This window comes from Primulina eburnea, chromosome 1, assembly GCF_022965805.1.
Source record: "Primulina eburnea isolate SZY01 chromosome 1, ASM2296580v1, whole genome shotgun sequence".
In the NCBI taxonomy this organism is placed as follows: domain Eukaryota; kingdom Viridiplantae; phylum Streptophyta; class Magnoliopsida; order Lamiales; family Gesneriaceae; genus Primulina; species Primulina eburnea.
In genome coordinates, this window is record NC_133101.1 from 65,544,695 (window position 1) to 65,563,925 (window position 19,231).

The following is a 19,231-nucleotide window of genomic DNA, read 5'->3' on the forward strand; positions in this document are numbered from 1 at the left end:
AACCACATGTTTTGCTGAACGTTGTAAAAGACTATTGCTTTAAGACCGTGGCACTAAACGAAAGATTCCTTGCATTTCCCGAGCTTGATATTTGTAGCTTTTTAGTACAACACTTGAAACACAGACATCATCATCGTACCAAAAGCAAGGAAATGGTCTCTCTTTCAAAAATAAAATAAAAATAAAAATCCAAGGAATCGGTCAAGATTAGTAATAGCTCAAAGAGAGCCACTTGAACGGGTCTTGCATCAAAGATAAGAGAGTGGCAAAAAAGAAACACATCACAACAATAAATCAAGATTGATGTTTTTGGCGCATAGGAATGAGCGCTTAATTTTCATTCTAAAATAAGATTTCCGAATGTTACAAAGCTAATGTCTGGGTTTTTGAGGAAGATGTTCCATTCCCCAATTATCCTTTCTCTAGCCATTTTTGCTTTATGAATGATTAGAGAACTTGTGCTTTGGCTGCTCAAACATTGTATGCCATGTAAGCAAACCGAAGCTGCTAGTGGAATAACAACGGGAAAACTTGGGTGCACCCGAGTGGACTTGAATATTAGTGATAGACATATCATGCAATTTCCTCGTGCATGTAGTCTTGTCAGATCAGGTACACGAGGGAATTTCTTGATGGTAATGTCATAGGAACGGTAGGATGACATGGCCAATGACCAGGAATCCAGCACGACACGATTGAATGACATGGCCAATTACTAGGAATCCGAATTTAGATGATTGGTATTTGTCAAGTTGACAAAAGCAAAAGAAATTATAGGAACGCAGGAAGGCAAATGGCAAAAGGTACTTATCTTCTCAAGGATGTTGCTCTAATCACCTTTATTCATCCTTACAATTCCGATTCTTATTGCACCAGCCTTAATTCTGCCCCCATCTCAAGACTTATGATTGGAGAGAATCTAAACTCCTGCATTGATTCAGGGCCCTCATTACTTTATGCTTTAAATTCCCCCTAAATTTCAAGAGTTGTATATAAATGATGAAGTAGCAAATTTAATAAAATAGATCGTAAACTCTGATGCCCCTTATTTTTCCCCTGAAAGAAACCATGTGTCTTTGTATTTACAGAGCAACTCTGATATTCATCTGTATAGGATTCTTAGCAGTTCATTTACATACAGTTTGTTGCTTGAAAAGCACAGATCTTGCTCTGAGACACGGTTTACAAGATCAAACTTCAAAGAAAAAAAATCATCGCATACTTACGACAGATGTTCCCAAGAAGATCTTGAATACAGATAAGAAAACAGCATCTGAAAAGAAGAAATTCCATCCAAACAAGTCGTGCAAAGTGAAGGTTCCAAGAGGATCGGATCCCATCCATAACCGAACTTGGAGTAAAGACGGGAACCTGTGAGACATCACGAAAGTTGCACATATTATCGGGCATTTCGAGCTCCTCAAGCCAGACATCTTCTACAGTAAATATGAAGTTTGTAACACCATCGGGGAAACACAGATCACCGTTGGAAGGTTGCTTCATCTTTAAGTAACTGGATTCTTGATTAATTTGTGGACATGCTTGCGTTTCCCAACTAATTAGATTCATCGTTAAGCGATCATTTTATGGTCGAACTTCAGGTACAGCTGCTATCTAGGGTATTTTATTGTTATAGACGTTTGAATTTTTACTTTAGTCTTATTTATGTGAATTATCGTACTACTTACAATAATTTTCATCTTCTTTACATTCTTCTTCTACCTACAATTTTATGCAGCCAAGATTTCTAACCAAGAATCCCAACGCGCAGTAAGATGAAGATACACAATAACAGATTATAAAAATAACATGTTAATTAACACGTCAAATTGGTACGTATGTGTCATTAATTTTGGATCAATTTAAATTTTCGTATAGTCCAAGGGAAAGAACTTTCACAGAACCGTTCTCTACAAAGAACAACTATTCTCAAAATCTTACCCTAACAAGAGGCGCCAAGTCGGAATCTCATTCTAACCAAAGATTCTTGTTCCCTTTCCGCCCAGACTCTTTGGTGAACTCGGGAACGATTGCAACTAGAGAATAATGCTTTGGAGACGACAGAGTCAGAAAGCACATTCAAAGATAGATCAGAAGCCTTCGAACAATAATCAAGGTAGTACTGTCTCCTATATACTCAATCGGACTCCAATAAAACGTGCAACGCTTGATGAAAATGGAGGCTAAATCCTCGTTGTAAGCATTTCAAATCTTACCAGCAGAACAAATAACAAAGAATCAGATCGACGTGCGTTCCTTTCAAGATACTTGCTACGAGAGTTCAACTATTTATTAAACAAAATGGAGCCAAACCGCAACGATATAACATTAGATGCTGACTCGAAAATAGAGGGTGGAAAGGCTTAAAACTAAATCAAAGAAATCAAAATTTGGCAGTGAAACAGAAATTTTGACAAACTTAACATAACAGGACACGTGTCAAGAGATAGCAAGAAAATAGAAATCTCAAGATTCAAAACTTTGCAAATACAATTCCATGGTTCCTCGTCTAATTCTATTCAAAACTATCTCAGCATACGGGCTGTACTTCAGCTCTTAGCAGTTAGTTTTTCCTTGGCCTTTTGTATCTTCAAAACCTTCTTCACAATCTTTTGTTCTTCTACCAAAAAAGCTCTAATGATCCTACGCAAACATAGCAAGACACCAATGTTATAAATTGTTAAAAGCAAACTTGAAAACATGCATGATCATGATTTAAATGCACTAAATAACCCAACCTTTCCCTGACAGCACTACCAGATAACACTCCACCATAAGGACGGTTGACAGTCCTCCGATTTCTAGGTAATCTAGATCTCTTGTACTCAGCAGGTCTCAAGTGAGGAATCTGAAATAAGATTGACAAAATGTCAAGTATGGTCAGAATAGTAAATATTTAAGCAGGAAGAGACGGGTCGGAAGAATCAAGCTGTGGAAAGATAGTAATCATCAAATTATTAATAAATTACCACGTCCTTTTAAATATCATTGGTTTACGAGGTTATTAACAACTGCAACGTCGTAAACCTCATTTATTTAGTTGTTCAAACTATCTACAACATAACTTGATAATCTAGTTCAACACCAGAGTACAACAATATATTGCTGTAAAACTGGTTCTTCAACAAAAACACTCCTTGCTAACTTCTTCTTTGAAATCACAAATATCTCTCAGGCTTCCACTCCCAAACTTTAACTATTCGCTTAGTTAGTCGAATGATTGTCCACCAGGGTAACATCTTCCAGAAAATAATTAGTGACAAGTGAAATATTTCTGCACCACGATGATCTCACATACAGTTCCACCTTCCGACGACGCCCAACAGAAAAGTTTGAAAAGCAGATCAATACACAATCAAACTAAGTACATCACTGAAGCACATTTAGACAAATAGATTAGGAAAAGGTAAATACCCCTTGGATTCTCTTTCCAGTAACAGGGCATTTAGGACCACTTGCCCTTTTCTTAGTACTCTGATACACTAGCTTCCCTCCTATTTTCACACGCATAACAAAAGAATAAAAAAATCGACAACAAATGCCATTGTTTCAGAAAAATAAAGTTGTGAATGACAAAACGCGAAATTCAAATCTAGCAAATACAAAACTCGAACAGAATTATTTATCATAAGTTTATAGTAAGGATTTTTACCGGGTGTTTTTACAATACGATGTTGATTGGATTTCGTGGCATAACTGTGCCGTTTCCTGTAAGTGAGCCGCTGCACCATTTTCCACTGCTGTCGGATTATGGAGGAAGACGTGGAATATGAGCTCTATTTATACGGCGGACGAAACCCTAATTTTCGATCCACCGCTGAGTTTAGATTGGGCCTCGTAGTGGTATAGCTTTCGGCCCATTTAAAATATATATGGAGAGCTAATTTTTTGGTATTTAATAGTTGACAAACACTTGTTTGAGTCGTATTTGTGAAACAGATCTCTTATTTGGGTCATCCATGAAAAAGTATTATTTTTTATGCTAAGAATAATATTTTTTATTGTGTATATGAGTAGGGTTGACCCGTCTCACAGATTATGATCCGTGAGACGGTCTCACATGATACTCACTCTTAATAGTTTTGTTGGTGCTAGTTACATGAGTTATGAGACATTATATATATATATACATTTATAAAGTTACATTCCTTTCAATTAAAATCCATATGTACACTAAACATTATTTATTTATTCACAGAATTAAACAAGTAAATTTGTCACGTGAATCACATAATTTGAAAATGGTGGAGAAGCCAAAATCTTGAAAATGGTACAAACATGATGTCAACGGATTATTTCATGCTAGCATAAGGGTAGTACCCTCACACCACATCTAAGAGTTTAATTTTGATTTGGACATGTGGGGTCTACATAAATTTATGGACCCCACATATCCAAATCAATTTTGGGCCCTACACCACATCTAAGGGTTTAATTTTGATTTGGACATGTGGGGTCTACATAAATTTATGGACCCCACATATCCAAATCAATTTTGAGCCCTTGAATCTAGCATTAGGGTACTACCCTTATGCTAGCATCTCATCAATCGATGTCAACATACATCTCAAACCAACAAAAAATTGTTAATGGTCATGGCTAACTAGTTTTTAAATTATAATACATGAGAGTTAAACAATAGTATTCATCAACCACTCTCGTACAAAATCAACTTTTTCAGCATATCACATTTTACCTATCTAGCTAACTCATTCTTTAATTTGTTCGTCACAGCTTAAACTTAATTTCTATGCTGCAGATCGCAATATCCATCCTTCCAATCGAAAAACTTGTAAAAAAAATTTCCATATTATTTTATTGATCATATTATGAAGTGCGGGCATGTGATATAAGTCCTTATTAGATCAATTTGTTGGCATCTCGTAGCGGCAAATAGGACAATAGTGGCTCGCTTTAAGCCATTTCTCGATGCAATCCTTATGGAAAATATGAGAGCATGGCATGGATGCTTCTTCGCAACCAGCTTCGAAATCTTCCAAACAAACCCTGCAACTCCCTTGATTCTCATCCGAAGAATCAATCACCTTGCTCTTCAAAGATTTGATCGATGCATCCGTAGCCGGAACCGTCGCAGGCTCGACTACTTCTTGCATGGACTGTTGAGTCACCAGATCGATGGCTAGATTTTCATCAAATATGTGCTTATGGACTACAGCAAAACTGAAATCAATTTTCACATTGTTGCCGCTTTGTGGCATGTTATCGACAATAGTGTCCCATGCATTGTCTGATATAACTTTGGCCAACTCGAAGCACTCGAACGACGGCAGTGAAAAATCTTTAAGCCCTCTGAAAACTCTTCTGTGCATTAAAATTTTGGAGTGGGCGGTTTTCTCTGTATTGTACCGGATGGATTTGGTAACCAAAGGCGCCTCAACCCCATCCAGAAACTCTAACTCCGTAGAATCTTGACGCAAAATCCAATTTCGGTACTTTTGTTGACAAGTAAAGTTAAAGGTCGCTTGAAACTGATCAGGCAAACGAGGCGGGACTGTTTCTATGCTTACAGTTGGGGTTGAAACGAAATGAACTTCTCGACGACATTCACGGAAGTATGAATCCATAGTGTTGTTCAAGATTTCATGAACCAGAAAAAGAAGCAAAACTAGATCGTGGTGCGCGAGGATTGAAGCAAGAAGATATGAAATAAGTAGATTGATTTGATTAAGAAACGAAGTGTTGAAAGAAAATAAGTAGAATGCTGTAAAATACTATCTGATTTTTTATTTTTTATTTTGAAGGTAAATACTATCCGATTTGATTAGGAAACAAAGTGTTGAAAGAAAACCTAATTTAGATAGGAAATAAAATAATAAAGGAAACTAACTAGTAAATAAAATATTATCCTAGAGAATAAAATAGGAGACTGAATAGTTAAGGAAACTAAATCCAGGCTGTAGCAAACAATGTCTCTCTCATCTTAATCCATTAAATCCGATTTTCCGAACATGCTGGGAGTTAATTTTTTCTAAAATTAGTTTTTTTTTCAAGAAACAATGTACATAGTCCTAAAAAAACTTACCACAAAAATTTGTGACATATCTCTTTTCCGATCGACCCATCATGAAAAGTATTAATTTTATGTTAAAAATACTAATTTTCACTTCACATATGAATTAGATCAACATGTCTCACATGAAGATATTCTATATATGTGTGGCTAAAATTGCAATTTTTATTATGATATTTAGATGTGTTACATCTTTTTCTTTACATAGGTTGATACATTTTGGTGGGAATGTAAAATGAAATTTTGATTATGTACATTTATATTTTGTGATTTTGTCTAATTTCAAACTTTGTAAACTATTTTTGTTTCTATTGTAGTACTAATTTTCTCAACGTGGAGCTGATGTGACGTCGTGTGGCGCTCACATGTAGTGACACATCATCGTTTAAAATGAAAAACAACTAAATTATTGACCCCAAAAAAATTAGATAAGAATCAATTTTGACAAAATAATAGACCAAATAAAATAAACAAAGCGGGATCATTTGAGTGAAAAATCTTGATCCACAATTAATAATATCTTGATTTTAAACGATTTTTTTTAATCTCGATTCATATGCTGCATATCATGATATCTAATTGAAATCAATAACTACCTAACTCGATAAATTCTTCAAAACAATACCATCAAATCGTACATGTTCTCAATAGGAGATTCAACCAATGTTTAGGAGCCAAAATATTGAAACGAAGGAATTGGGAACGAATCGCATATCAATTTTATCAAACAATTTCCCTTTTCAGATTTTGGGCTCATGGTTTTTCGGAGATTGAGGGACTGATTTCCTCAAAGATGGCAGATTGGCTACTTCAACAAATTACGGCAGTTGCACATAATCTTTAGTTAAAATTCAGTGATGTAATTTGTGTCGACAAGAAAAGTTGAAGACTATTTAGAAATGAAAACAACCTAAAATCAGGGGGAATTTTTTTGGGAGAAAATTCAATTGAGAGAATATTAATACTACAAAATACTACAAGTGACAAGGGTCTATAATGCGCCATCTTAAACTTGTAATCATGTATGGGGACGATTGAACATCTACTCGATGGCTGACTCCATATGTTTTCAGACTAAAAATACTTGAATTCCTTCGAAAATTACAAAAAAATTATCACCCACTTTGGATCTTGAAATATAAACAAATTCCAGTTTTCTATCCAATAAAAGCTAACAGTTTCATCAGCCCAACAAATAGTTTCACGGAAAACAGCTAACTATAATACCACATAAAATCTTAATCCACAAAACACTAAACCATCAACCAGGGAAAAAATAACACAAAAACTATAATGATACACACCAGTAATTGTAGCAATCCTTGTCTCAGTTAGTTTTCCTTGCACTCTTTACAAGACCGTGCCTCCAAGGCCCCGGCAGCTCTCTTCTCAATAGAATAAGGTATATAAGCACCAAGAATCCGATCCCATGACATGAAAAAGGTCTGTGAAAAGTTATACTTGTCTACATATAGTTGGTGATGAATATCGTGATAAGCCGAATTGTTTCTGAAGAAAAGGTGGAAAAGATTTCCGGGCAGCCATAGCCCACAGCGATCATCGGTGGTTTTGAGGGAGAAGAAGAAGATGGAAGTTCGAGGCGACATTCGTCAGACAAGGAAAGATAAAGCTCCACTAACCGCATCTAGAATAAGACCCTCCAAGGGGTGGTTGTATAGAGCTCCAAAGGCGTATGGGACAACAAGCCGGTGATGCTGAGAGTGGATGTGTCGGTATACGAACTTGTTGTGGTGCATTTTATATCCGTGCATGAAATATTGCCATGTATCTAATACCACCCACCATTGCCACAAAAAACGGTCGAGCAAGAACAATGAGGGAAGCCGGATGAGGTTGTGCGAAGTTGTCGCTTCCAGTAACCTACATGATCATGAATATTAGTTTATTTTCAAATCAAGAGAGCACCTATAAGAAAGGCAGGGATCCGACATTCATTGAGTAGGGATGTAATATATGACATTATTGCGATTTAAATTAAAAATATTCACATAGTGAAATTAATTAATTGAGAAAATCTGCTGCCGTCAAATACATGAAATTGACTAATTTTTTTCATATTCATTAGGCCATTTAGCCACTCGTGATATAACATTTACTGCAGGTGCCCCCTTGATGACATATATATATCCACAAATGATTACACATGGAGGATCCATGACCCACCCAAAAGGACCTCTGCACTGGCAGAGAAAAAGTTAAGTGGAAAAAATGCCATAAAAGTACTGAGTAGTAGGCTGACTCATGTCTCCGAAGTTGTAATACTTGTTCTAAAGACAAAGCAACTGACAGGGAAAATTGAAAATGCCTTCATGTCCCAGCCACCCCGAGAACTAACAAAGAGTTAAGTAGAGAGGCTTTAAGGCCTGATAATGAATAATAAAGTAAAAAAAGTTCGCTAACCAATTATGTTCCTATTCAAGCAATCCATACTTTCTCAGGTTTCAGATTCCGTGCACGCATCACAAAAGAAGAAAACAATATTTGGAAAATATTCCAGATCAGCCAGTCTTTCTCCATTTGGAAACTTTTCCATATCAGGTTTCACACTCGGGTAGGAAAAGCCAGATGGGAAGATATTTAGGTGTGTGTAAAAACAGTTTTGGCAGATCGATAATTTCTAGAAACTTTAACTTCCATGATCTAAATGGTCCACTTATAAAAAATTGATCACTGTGACACTTAAGAAGACAAGGTTAGTTTTTGCATTGGTACCAAATAAGGCAGATGTCACTCACTAGAAGGAACACGGGGATGATTAAATCTCTTCAGATGCTGCAAGCCACAGAGACAAAACCCAAAAAAGATGGAAGAACTATTATATAAATCAGTATGGATGACAAAACAACATAGATACACTTCGAAAATTCAACGACTTGAAGAATATCATAAGGATAACATCTTCCTTATCGATGCCCTTGCACAGGACAATAATCCACCTAAAACACATAACAAGGAACACGGTTAGGAAAATATTTTGAAACGACAAGTCCCTTTGACCAAAAACATCCTCCATACTTTCACCGACAAAAAATACCGACTGAAAACCAGTTAGTTATGAACAAAAAACGACAAATTCAGAAGCGAACGACATTAAATGTTGGAGTAAAACAATGCTTATTATTAGAACTGTGAATGCATCTCTGCTCCATATGCAACACAAAATAGTCCTCCCCCTCGGCCCTCCATTGAGTCACTCATATTATTATAGGTAAAAGTATTTCTTTACGTGGCAAGATTTATTACATTGATGAATTGACGTATCAGCAAAATAAACAAGTTTAATACAGCAAACTGAAAGAAATCAATGAGCTTACAGCAAAGAGCATAGTCGCGACGACTGCCTGAACAGCCTGCTGAAGGAGCACCCATTTGACCACATTTGTTTTGGGCACCAAAATTTTCTCATCCTCCTCTTTCTTTGTCACCAACCTGTACCGATCCTAACATCACTTATATTCCTGAATACAACCAGTAAACAATTATCGGGTAAAATTGCCCAAAATCTCATCTGAAACATTTAAACCACGCTTCAATATCTCCATACGTAATTCCTCCCTAAAGAAACACTACCTATTAATATTTAAATATGGTGGCCAAGATTAGGGCGTAAACGAATAAGATGAAATTTTGAAGGTTCAAATTCGACTCGTATTAGTTCTAGAATAGGTATCTTGTAAGACGGTTTCACGAATAGACTTGTCAATCCTATAAATATTCACAATAAAAAGTAAATATTTTTCATGGATAACTCAAATAAAATATATGTCTCATAAAATATGACTCGGAGACCGTCTCACACAAGTTTTTGTCATAATTTTATTTGAGTTTGACTTCGAATCGAAGTTCGAAAATTTAAAATTTTTGTATCGAATTCGATTCGAATTAAAGTTGGAGTTCAATTCGGCTTGAAATTATTCTAACTATTGCTTGAAAATAAGTATTCGATTTATTCAAAACATATTTATTTAATAAATAATTATATTATATTAATAAAATATTTAAGTTTGTGAGCGTCCCGAGAAATATTGAACGAAATAATTTAAACTCAAATTCGACTTGAAATTAAGTTTGAACATATTCAAATTCAACTTAAATTAACTCAAATTCGATAAACAAGAAATATAAATAAAATATTTTTCAAAGTAACTAAAAAACTCGTGAGCTAGTTCCATTCATTTATGCGTGGTACCAATGGAGAGTCACTTCTCACTAGTAATGGTGATAATAATAATAATAATAATAATAATAATAATAATAATTGGCAGACCCTTCTTGTTCATTCTCGCGAATTATACAACTGTAATAGCAATAATAATAATAATAATTTAATAGCAATAATAATAGCAATAATAATAATAATAATTTTGACAATCTAAAATGTAGCTGTTCAGCTGCACAAAGGCAATATGGAGGCCTACTCTGTTCTCAGAGCATTCAAGCCCTTGAAATCGATTCCCATTCAATTATCTTCCATTTCTTGTCGCGCCCATGTTCACTCAGGTTAATCACGTCGTACAACACTAGCCCAAAAAGCATGGTGGCGCCCGTTGTCAGGAAGGCCGCCATTTGCTAACTTGCGCTAGGGACGATATTTCGCCGGCGGAGGGGTTGATCCTACGACCTCAGCCTGCATATCAGACCCATAGTGCTGTTTTTTTTTTTAAAAAAAAATCTTTTGGTGTTTATCTGCTGTATGAATTCGTGTACTTTTTTTTTTGGCACAGGCAGAGGAGGAATTTTGAAAAGAGCGTATGATGGATTGTTATTGGATGCTGGGGGCACACTCTTGCAATTAGCTAAGCCAGTTGAAGTCACTTATTATACAATTGGCCAAAAATATGGTTAGTTTGAGCCAGGACATGATCGATTCTATTTTGGCATAAAATTAGATATGACATTTGATATATTTTTTCCTAACATTGGAATTAATTTTATCGGTAAAGATGATATCTTGGTGTCAATTTATTTCTATTATATGGCATGGTTGTTGAATTCTAGTGTTAATGATTGTTCTTGGAATGGTGCCAAATACAGGTTTACAAACTACTGCAGCTGAGATAAAACAAGGCTTCAAAAGAGGTTTCTCTGCTCCTTGGCATGAAAAACTTCGTTACCAGGTTTATATGCCTCCTGAGTTTCACAGGAATTTTCAAGAAATTAATTAAATGGCAGGACAAACACATTCAAGAATCTCTCTTCTTTTTCATGCTTTTTGGATCTCAGTCCTCTGATTCTGTTCATATAGGATACATGCTACTTCAATGAATGATATTTGTGACGTTGGGATGATCTAGTCTATGTGATAAGAGTTGTTGATCATTGGCACTTTTTTTGTGTATGTCATGTGTGTTTGAAATGTACTCAATTATCCACTGGAGGTAGGTGTTATAAGGAATCATTTTTCGCAATGTAATTCATTTAAAGAGTTAAATGTGAAAAAATCAGAAAGAGACCAATTATATCTTCACCTGGTTATGTGCTCAAAATCCGACTAAAATAGAGGACATTTTAGACTCACGAAACAACTATTGATGTAGTGGGAGTCCTAACAAGTTGGTTGAGTTTAAAAGCATCAAGTTTCTTTAAACTAATAACCGAAATTTTTCTATAATTGACAGGGTGATGGCAAACCATTTTGGAAACTTGTGGTTTCTGAGGCCACGGGTTGTGACAATGAGGATTACTTTGAAGAAGTATATGAGGCGAGCTTTCTGAACTCTAGTTGTTAAAATCGATTGCTCTCTTTAACTTTATTTATCACATTACACACAGAATTTTTAGGTAATGGTACCTGTAAAACACAATTGGTTTCTAGCATCTGATCTGATCTGTTCTTTTAACAGTATTATGCAAATGGGGATGCATGGCATCTTCCTGATGGAGCTTATGAAACGATTTTGTGTTTGAAAGATTCTGGAGGTCATCTTGTATCTTTACATTATGTTGCATCCATCATTGAATCTTAAAAATTGCTATTGTCATTTTAAACCTGTTTTCATGTTTTAACTGAATAATTTCTCAGTCAAAATGGCTGTCGTGTCCAACTTTGACACCCGCTTGAGGAAATTATTGAAGGACCTCAATGTGTTAGACTTGTGAGTACCAAAGTTTCCTTGTGAATGGTTAGCTAGTGCTTGCAACTAAATTTTGTTTTGGCATTTGGCGAGCTAAGTTTTTCTATTTAAAAAAATAAATTTTGGAAATCTTGTAGGACATTCTATTGGTCGAACAAACTCAAATTTGGCCTAGGGCGTTGGACTTTTCTACTATTTATTACAATAATTATTATTTTTTTGGGTTTAGATTTGATGCTGTCATCATATCCTCAGAGGTCGGGTACGAGAAGCCAGACGGGAAGATATTTAGAGCTGCTTTAGGTATGTGTAAAAGCCGCTAACCCATTTTACGAGTCGTTGATATATCATGTCTTATTCGTATCCATCTGTTACTGAAAGCTAATGTATTTACTTGGCTTGTCATTTAAAGTCTTTATCTTGGATGTTGTTGCTCCATGTAGTCATATACCTCGAATTTCTAGGTGATTATTTTTTATTGTACAGATGGCTCATTTGTCCTATATTTAGTATTTAAACTGAGTAATGTTGTAGATCAGATATCTGTAGAGGCCAGTAAAGCGGTTCATGTGGGAGATGATAAAAAGGCTGATAAAGAAGGGGCTAATGCCGTCGGAATTGACTGCTGGTTAGTTTGATCTTTTCTTATCATTGTTTCTTGATTCCTAAAATACTACTGTAAATTGAGCATACTACTCTAACTTCATACGAGCGTGCAGGTTGTGGGGTACGGATGTCAAAGTCTTCTCAGATATAGGGAACCGCATCGTGAATTCAAACTGCATGCCGCACATAATAATTTGACTATTATAATAAATGTTAGTTTCTGCATGGTGAATATTAAAATATATTTTAGTTTCAAATGATTCTATTTCAATGTCATTTATTTATTTTGTAAATGATATTACAGTATTTTAGGCTGTCATTTATATTTGTACGGGTTTACCTCGGTCACCTCACTCAGCAGTTTCGTTGCTTGCTACAGAAGAAAACATATCACAGAAGAAGAGGCAGAGAAATGGTGGGCTGAAAATGAAACAAGGGTCTGTGAGAGAGACGACATCCAGACAATGCAATAGCATTTTGAGGCCATCAGTCCTATTTTTGAAGCGGTCAGTCCTATGTTTTGATTGCTTTGTTCATAATATCATCATATCTGATTTGATTTAGTCAGCTACAATTACAGAATATCTAAATTGTATACTAAAAGAGATTTTTCATATTTTTGTGGCTAAAGTGAGTGAAAAAACATTTCTTAAAAAAAACATTACAAACGTGCATTGGAGTTCATCAACAAATTATTTATATTCGAAATATTTGGTCAACAACTCTCGCGTCTAGAGATGTCTTTTTAGGTGATGGCTAAATTTTGCTCACTTGTAAATTTTATATTTTTCATTCCTTGGCTTTGGTTAGTACTTTGCCAGCGTAGGACTAAACCTTGAGGAAACCTTGAGGGGAGCATGAAATATTTTCTTTCAATGAATTTGTTTCATAGTCTACCGGAACTTTTTTTTTTTGAAAAAATATATATTTTATCAGTAGAAGATATATCCCATTGCATTTTAGTGAGTACCGGCACAAGCAGTGGCATGGATGGCGTGGCTTCTCACATTCTAAAGTCTAATCAATGACTACGTTCATCTATTAATTTTGGATTTCCAATAAAAGATGGATGAAAAAGAGAGAAAACTTGCCATATGTAACACAGTTAAGCGTCAAGATTGGATAAATGACCAAAAAGAATTTTGTTTTTTTTAAAAAAAACATTACACGTCGTTTCTTAAAAATATCTCCTCCCTCAATCAAAGAAAATGATCCCTCTTACAGTACTTACCTTTCTATCTCTTAAAAAAAATTGAGCTGGCCAGCTAAGTAATCGACTCTCACAAATTAATAAAACTATATAGTCTAAGATATTTAGTGAGTACATACACTTCAATTATTAGGTTGTGTTTGGATTTGAGGAAAATATATATTTGTGAGATAGATTTCAAATGATTCCATTTGTTTAAAAATTTGAAATCCACCACATAATTAGGTAATAAAACAATTTAAAAATGAAAATAAGAAATTTCAACCAAAATGCCCAGACAAGTTGCAATTCCATGCACCTTTGGATTATTGATCTGATGTTCAAGTGGTTCATATGCAGCAATATGTAACCCAAAAATTCTGTTGTGACCCTGTCCACAGAAACCTTATTAATTCTTAAAAGCCTTGATATATGTCCATATGCATTTAAGCACTTGTTTGGAGGACATGTGACACAACTTGATGATGCCTTATTAAATGTGACATGTTTTAGAATTATTCAACTTTCGTGTTAGAATAATTATTCAACTTTCGTGTTAGAATTAATGTGAAGATCTTTTATTTAATAATAATAATAATAATAATAATAATAATAAAAAAGAATCTGAAGATCTTTAATCATATATATATATCGTAATGAGATCCATCATGATATATGAAATTGAGAATTTTGATTCTGGGGAAGGATCGATCATCAAGGATTAAACATAGATACAATAATAGTTATACTACTTTTAAATAATATTACATGAAAAACAATAATTTAGTTGAGACGACGACAAGGGTGGTTGCAGGTATTTAATTAGTACTTCGATCCATCTCTGTTGGTGCTATTCTATCAATCGTTTTGGTGGTACACCAATTAATGAAGATGCATATTTATTTGTGTGTCAAGTGAACAAATTGGCAATCAAAAGTAAGGTCTATAGAAAATGCATGCATGTTCTCTGTAAACTGAGAGCACTTTTTACCTATAACAAGTGTCTTTCTTGATGGGGTCTACGGGCATACTAATTTTATGGCATACATAAACTCCAAATAATGGGTCTGTTAGGTTTTGATAATTTAATGAACATATATATTATCGAGATTAATTTTGCAGTTTGTGTTGCAAGTTGGCTGTTTTGTACCAATCTTTTGTGATATTAATGTAGACCCGAAACGAGCTTAAAAGAAGACCTATATATTACGCAACCACTTTTATCAAACAATGAAAACATATATATATATAGTAGCTAGCTAGAGACCATTTGTACGTAAATACTCAATAATTGATCAGTAAAAGATCATATTATAATTAACTACTACATTTAATCGATTATATTATATAATGAGTGCTAAAAGCCGCATGCAATCTTATGTTGAAAGTACACATAATATATATATATATATATATATATATATATATATATATATATATATATATATATATATATATATATGCATCAGAGATGGGCAATAAACGGAAGAATTAATGTTGTAACTGATGAGATGGGGAACACAGCACATGCAACTCTTGAAGATGAAATTATAACCGATAACTGACTGATCGGGTGTGATCGACGTTATATATATATATATATATATATATATATATATATATATATATATAAAATCTGTGTGTCTTTTGTTTGTGCTTCCTGGTCCATACACGTTATGGCAATTTATGTACCTAGCTAGTTAATGGCACGCACCTACTTGGGTTGTTGGGTATATTCACTTTTGTCTTTGCAATGTGTGCGTGCCTGCAGCAGCAACAACATAATATATCAAACTGGCAATCCATGGAACCTTCAATTTAATTAATTGCCATAGTATATGTACACTAGTTTATATATAGTTGAATTTATATTTCATAGGATCATTGATGGAACCTTTAATTGAGGTGAAATAACAGGCTGAAAACAAAAAATAAATAAAATATTATCACAGAACAAAAAACTCAAACCAAAATAATTTTATACCAAAATTAAGATCTTGACTTAAAACTGTGTATGTATGAAGTTGCTAGAGAACGTTTGATTAATTAGTAATTGCTTCAACTTAGAAAAATAATATTTCAATTACAACTTAAATCGTAGCCCTGATTGTGTATAAAATGTGATATCCAATTTTCTTATTCATAAAGTTATAACAAGAATTGTGAGACATTTGCATGCATGGGGCTAAGGCCAAAGGAGTACATAATGAGCTGCTATGTCAACCTCCTACGCGACAATGATTTTGATCGCCCTTCAGACATCACGTGACGGGCGGTTGGCTCCAATTGATATATTACTTATGTTATATTATTATAAGTACTGTACTCGAGTCTCGATATATCGTAGTTCTAAAGTTTGGAATATTTTTAATTATTACGAAAGAATTAATTAAAAATCCATGGACACATTTTTTAAGAGAATATAAGGACATGGACACACATGATTATGTTTTGGAAACAACAAAAAATTTTGTTACCGACAATACGATTGCAATTACATTTCCCATAAAGTACCACTTGTACACGTGATTATTATTTAATTTAAATACGTATTTGATTTATGTACGTAGATGGGAAATTAAATAGCATTTGGTTCACGTGAAAACCTTTAAAAAAAAACATGTACGTAATCTCTTATATAAAGTGAATTAATGACCATTTTCAAATACAATATTGTTTTTAAATCGAGCGTAAATCTCTTGCAAATTAATTATAATTGAAATGCTTCTGATTTTGTAAAACATAGTTAATTAAGATGTATAAGAGGTTTTTATATCTTTTTGATATTTCATATAAATGATAAATACAATTAGGCCAGCGCTTGAGAGAAAAGATCCTTAATCAGTCCAACACACACACACTCACATATTAGTCAGCCTGGAAACCATGGACCACCGCTTGAGGCCGTACTTATAAGTTATTTCAAAAAAAAAAACAAAAATCACATTAAATAATGTTTCATCGATGAATTATTCACCTTATATAAATAACAGGCTTGTATTAAATAAATTATTTTCCTGTGAGATGGTCTCACATGTCAATTTTGTGAAACATATATTCTATATATGGCACCCACGAAAAAGTGTTACTTTTTATGTCAAATATATTAATTTTATTGTAAATATAAACATGATTGATCCGTCTCACAAATAAAGATCCGTGAGATCGTCTTATGAAAGATCTACTCATATATAATAATATACATCCGGTGAAAAAAATGCTTATATATAATTGATATGCATGCGTAATCTAGTATAATAGCTAGGCACTTATAATCAAGTGGTCGACAATCTGAAAATATTTGTATCTGAACAAATTAGCACAAGTAACAAAACTTGCTCATATTTAATGATGTAGAGTTAAAGTCTCACTTGTGAGAGTTTCAATTTCTGTGCCCCCATTGTATCCCAAAAAAGGAAAAAAGAAAACTCACTCTTATTTAACAAAAAATAATTATAGATTATTCCCATTCAAACTGATTTTTATTTCAAAATTTTAATTATCCGTCCAACCCTCCAATCAATTTTGTATGTCTCTCTCTCACACGCACATATCAAAGTCTATTTAAAAAAGGAAAGGCGTAGCCCATTTCTTTATCCCATGCACTTGCCTTCATATCTCCTTCTCTGCTAATATTCATGGCTCGATCCCTATCCATAACTAATTCTTATCTTTTGAGTTATTAAAAGAACTGAAAAATATCTAGCTATTTCAAAACTTTCTACATTTGGTATTAGCTGACAATGTCTAGCAGGAGATCTCGTTCGAGGCAATCTGCAGGAGTTTCCAGGATAAGTGACGATCAGATCTCTGATCTTGTGTCCAAATTGCAACAACTTATACCTGAGACCAGCATTAACAGATCACGATCCGATAAGGTTTACTACAATATATATATCATAATTATTATTATCGTTTGGACTTTTCCCTTCTTATATGCTCTATGCAATTTTCTTCTTGATCTCCTACCATTTTTAAATTCTCCGGGTGTTTATTCTTCATTTTTGCCTATGTATATCAAGGTACGTGGTGTGTTTTTTTGCACATTGCGGCTCATGCCCACAGCCCCAATTAATCCTCATTTAATTAATGCTCACCTTCAAAATTATTATGCATTTTGGGCAGCAAATTTTTTAAGTTATGGTTGAATATTAATGTGAATAACTCGGGCAGGTGTCGGCTACAAAGGTGTTGCATGAGACTTGTAACTACATTCGTAAGTTGCATCGAGAGGTAGATAATCTGAGCGACCGATTATTGGAGCTTTTGGAGATGGACAGTGCTCAAGCAGAAATAATCAGGAGCTTGCTAATGTAGTAATTAATATATTAATTAATGCATTAGATTTAGAGCTTAGAATTACTGCTTCTAATGCTTCATTATATTCTTGTACGTCGTCATGAGTTATTTAATATTTAGCTCTTTAATTTGGGCTAGCTCCAAATGCTATTTAATAATATATAGCCGACCATCTCTAGCTTATAAACCATTTTGAAGCCATTTATGTAATGTTGTGATTATATCATATTATTAATTTGTGATCGATCGAGTCTCATTCTATTTAATTTATATATACATATTCCCAAAATGCATATATAACTCGATCTAGCTAGCTGGTCGCGAGATGAAATCAATGTACAAAGTCTACATATATAGATGTCGTGCACATTAATTAATTCGTAAATTCATGAATTAAGGAACCGGATGCATTAAGCAATATTATTAATGTAAGCATTAAATTTATTTCTTAACTGGTGCATGTTTTTAGTTATCTTTATTTCATAAAATAGAAATCCGACTAATTAGATTTATGTAACGTCATACATGTGCCTTTTCTAGCTTGTTTCATATATCGTCAACAATGGCTTGGAGAATTTTTTTATATATTACTTAATTTTTTAGATTTATAATAAAAATATCAGATTTAAACAGGAAAAATATGTGATAAGAGAGGTCCTGAAAAAATTCAACCTGATCCAATGTTGGTTGATGATCTGCCAAGTTGACATTGATATACCAGTGATATATATACACATATCTCTGTGTGTGTGTGTGTGTGTGTGTGTGTGTCACTCCCTGGATTTTCTTAATTTTCCATTTCTTTTTGGGTATAAATGGAGGATCTATATTTTTTCTCTCATGTAACTAGGGTGGATTAGTAGTGGACTTTACTTATCTTTTAGATAAATTATTTATGTTCATTAATTTGACCTTGATTTTAGTCTTGTTGGCTCTAACTTTATATAAGTTCAAACATGATTAATGAATTAATCCAAACAATTTTGTTTTTTTTCTACAATCCATATGTAT

General features: G+C 34.0%; 3 protein-coding genes and 1 pseudogene across 5 annotated transcripts; 2 read left to right on the plus strand and 2 right to left on the minus strand.

Annotated features, from left to right (window-relative positions):
* Positions 1–2,354: 2,354 nt before the first annotated feature.
* On the minus strand, positions 2,355–3,792 carry LOC140802835 (large ribosomal subunit protein eL34-like). The gene is made up of 4 exons (XM_073158456.1): positions 3,653–3,792; positions 3,415–3,494; positions 2,739–2,848; positions 2,355–2,643 (listed from the first exon to the last, which is right to left on the minus strand). Exons 1-4 carry the CDS (start codon positions 3,729–3,731, stop codon positions 2,550–2,552), a joined length of 363 nt encoding a protein of 120 aa, XP_073014557.1. The 5' UTR covers positions 3,732–3,792; the 3' UTR covers positions 2,355–2,549.
* A 3,370-nt stretch (positions 3,793–7,162) lies between these two features.
* Positions 7,163–9,644, minus strand: LOC140814259 (sphinganine C4-monooxygenase 1-like; annotated as a pseudogene).
* Positions 9,645–10,419: 775 nt separating this feature from the next.
* On the plus strand, positions 10,420–12,944 carry LOC140802841 (uncharacterized). Of its 3 annotated transcripts, none has more exons than XR_012111716.1 (10): positions 10,420–10,552; positions 10,777–10,893; positions 11,087–11,169; positions 11,671–11,754; positions 11,896–11,971; positions 12,075–12,147; positions 12,356–12,429; positions 12,539–12,590; positions 12,661–12,754; positions 12,846–12,944. XR_012111716.1 is itself a non-coding variant. In XM_073158460.1 (9 exons), the coding sequence occupies exons 1-9, from the start codon at positions 10,459–10,461 to the stop codon at positions 12,928–12,930; spliced, it is 780 nt and encodes a 259-aa protein (XP_073014561.1). In that variant the 5' UTR covers positions 10,420–10,458; the 3' UTR covers positions 12,931–12,944. The 3 variants fall into 3 exon arrangements, 1 of the variants encoding a protein (XP_073014561.1); XR_012111717.1 differs by having other exon boundaries at positions 12,666–12,754; XM_073158460.1 differs by lacking the exon at positions 12,539–12,590.
* A 4,588-nt stretch (positions 12,945–17,532) lies between these two features.
* LOC140814266 (transcription factor PRE3-like) lies at positions 17,533–18,402 on the plus strand. The gene is made up of 2 exons (XM_073173202.1): positions 17,533–17,799; positions 18,095–18,402. Exons 1-2 carry the CDS (start codon positions 17,665–17,667, stop codon positions 18,236–18,238), a joined length of 279 nt encoding a protein of 92 aa, XP_073029303.1. The 5' UTR covers positions 17,533–17,664; the 3' UTR covers positions 18,239–18,402.
* Positions 18,403–19,231: the final 829 nt, after the last annotated feature.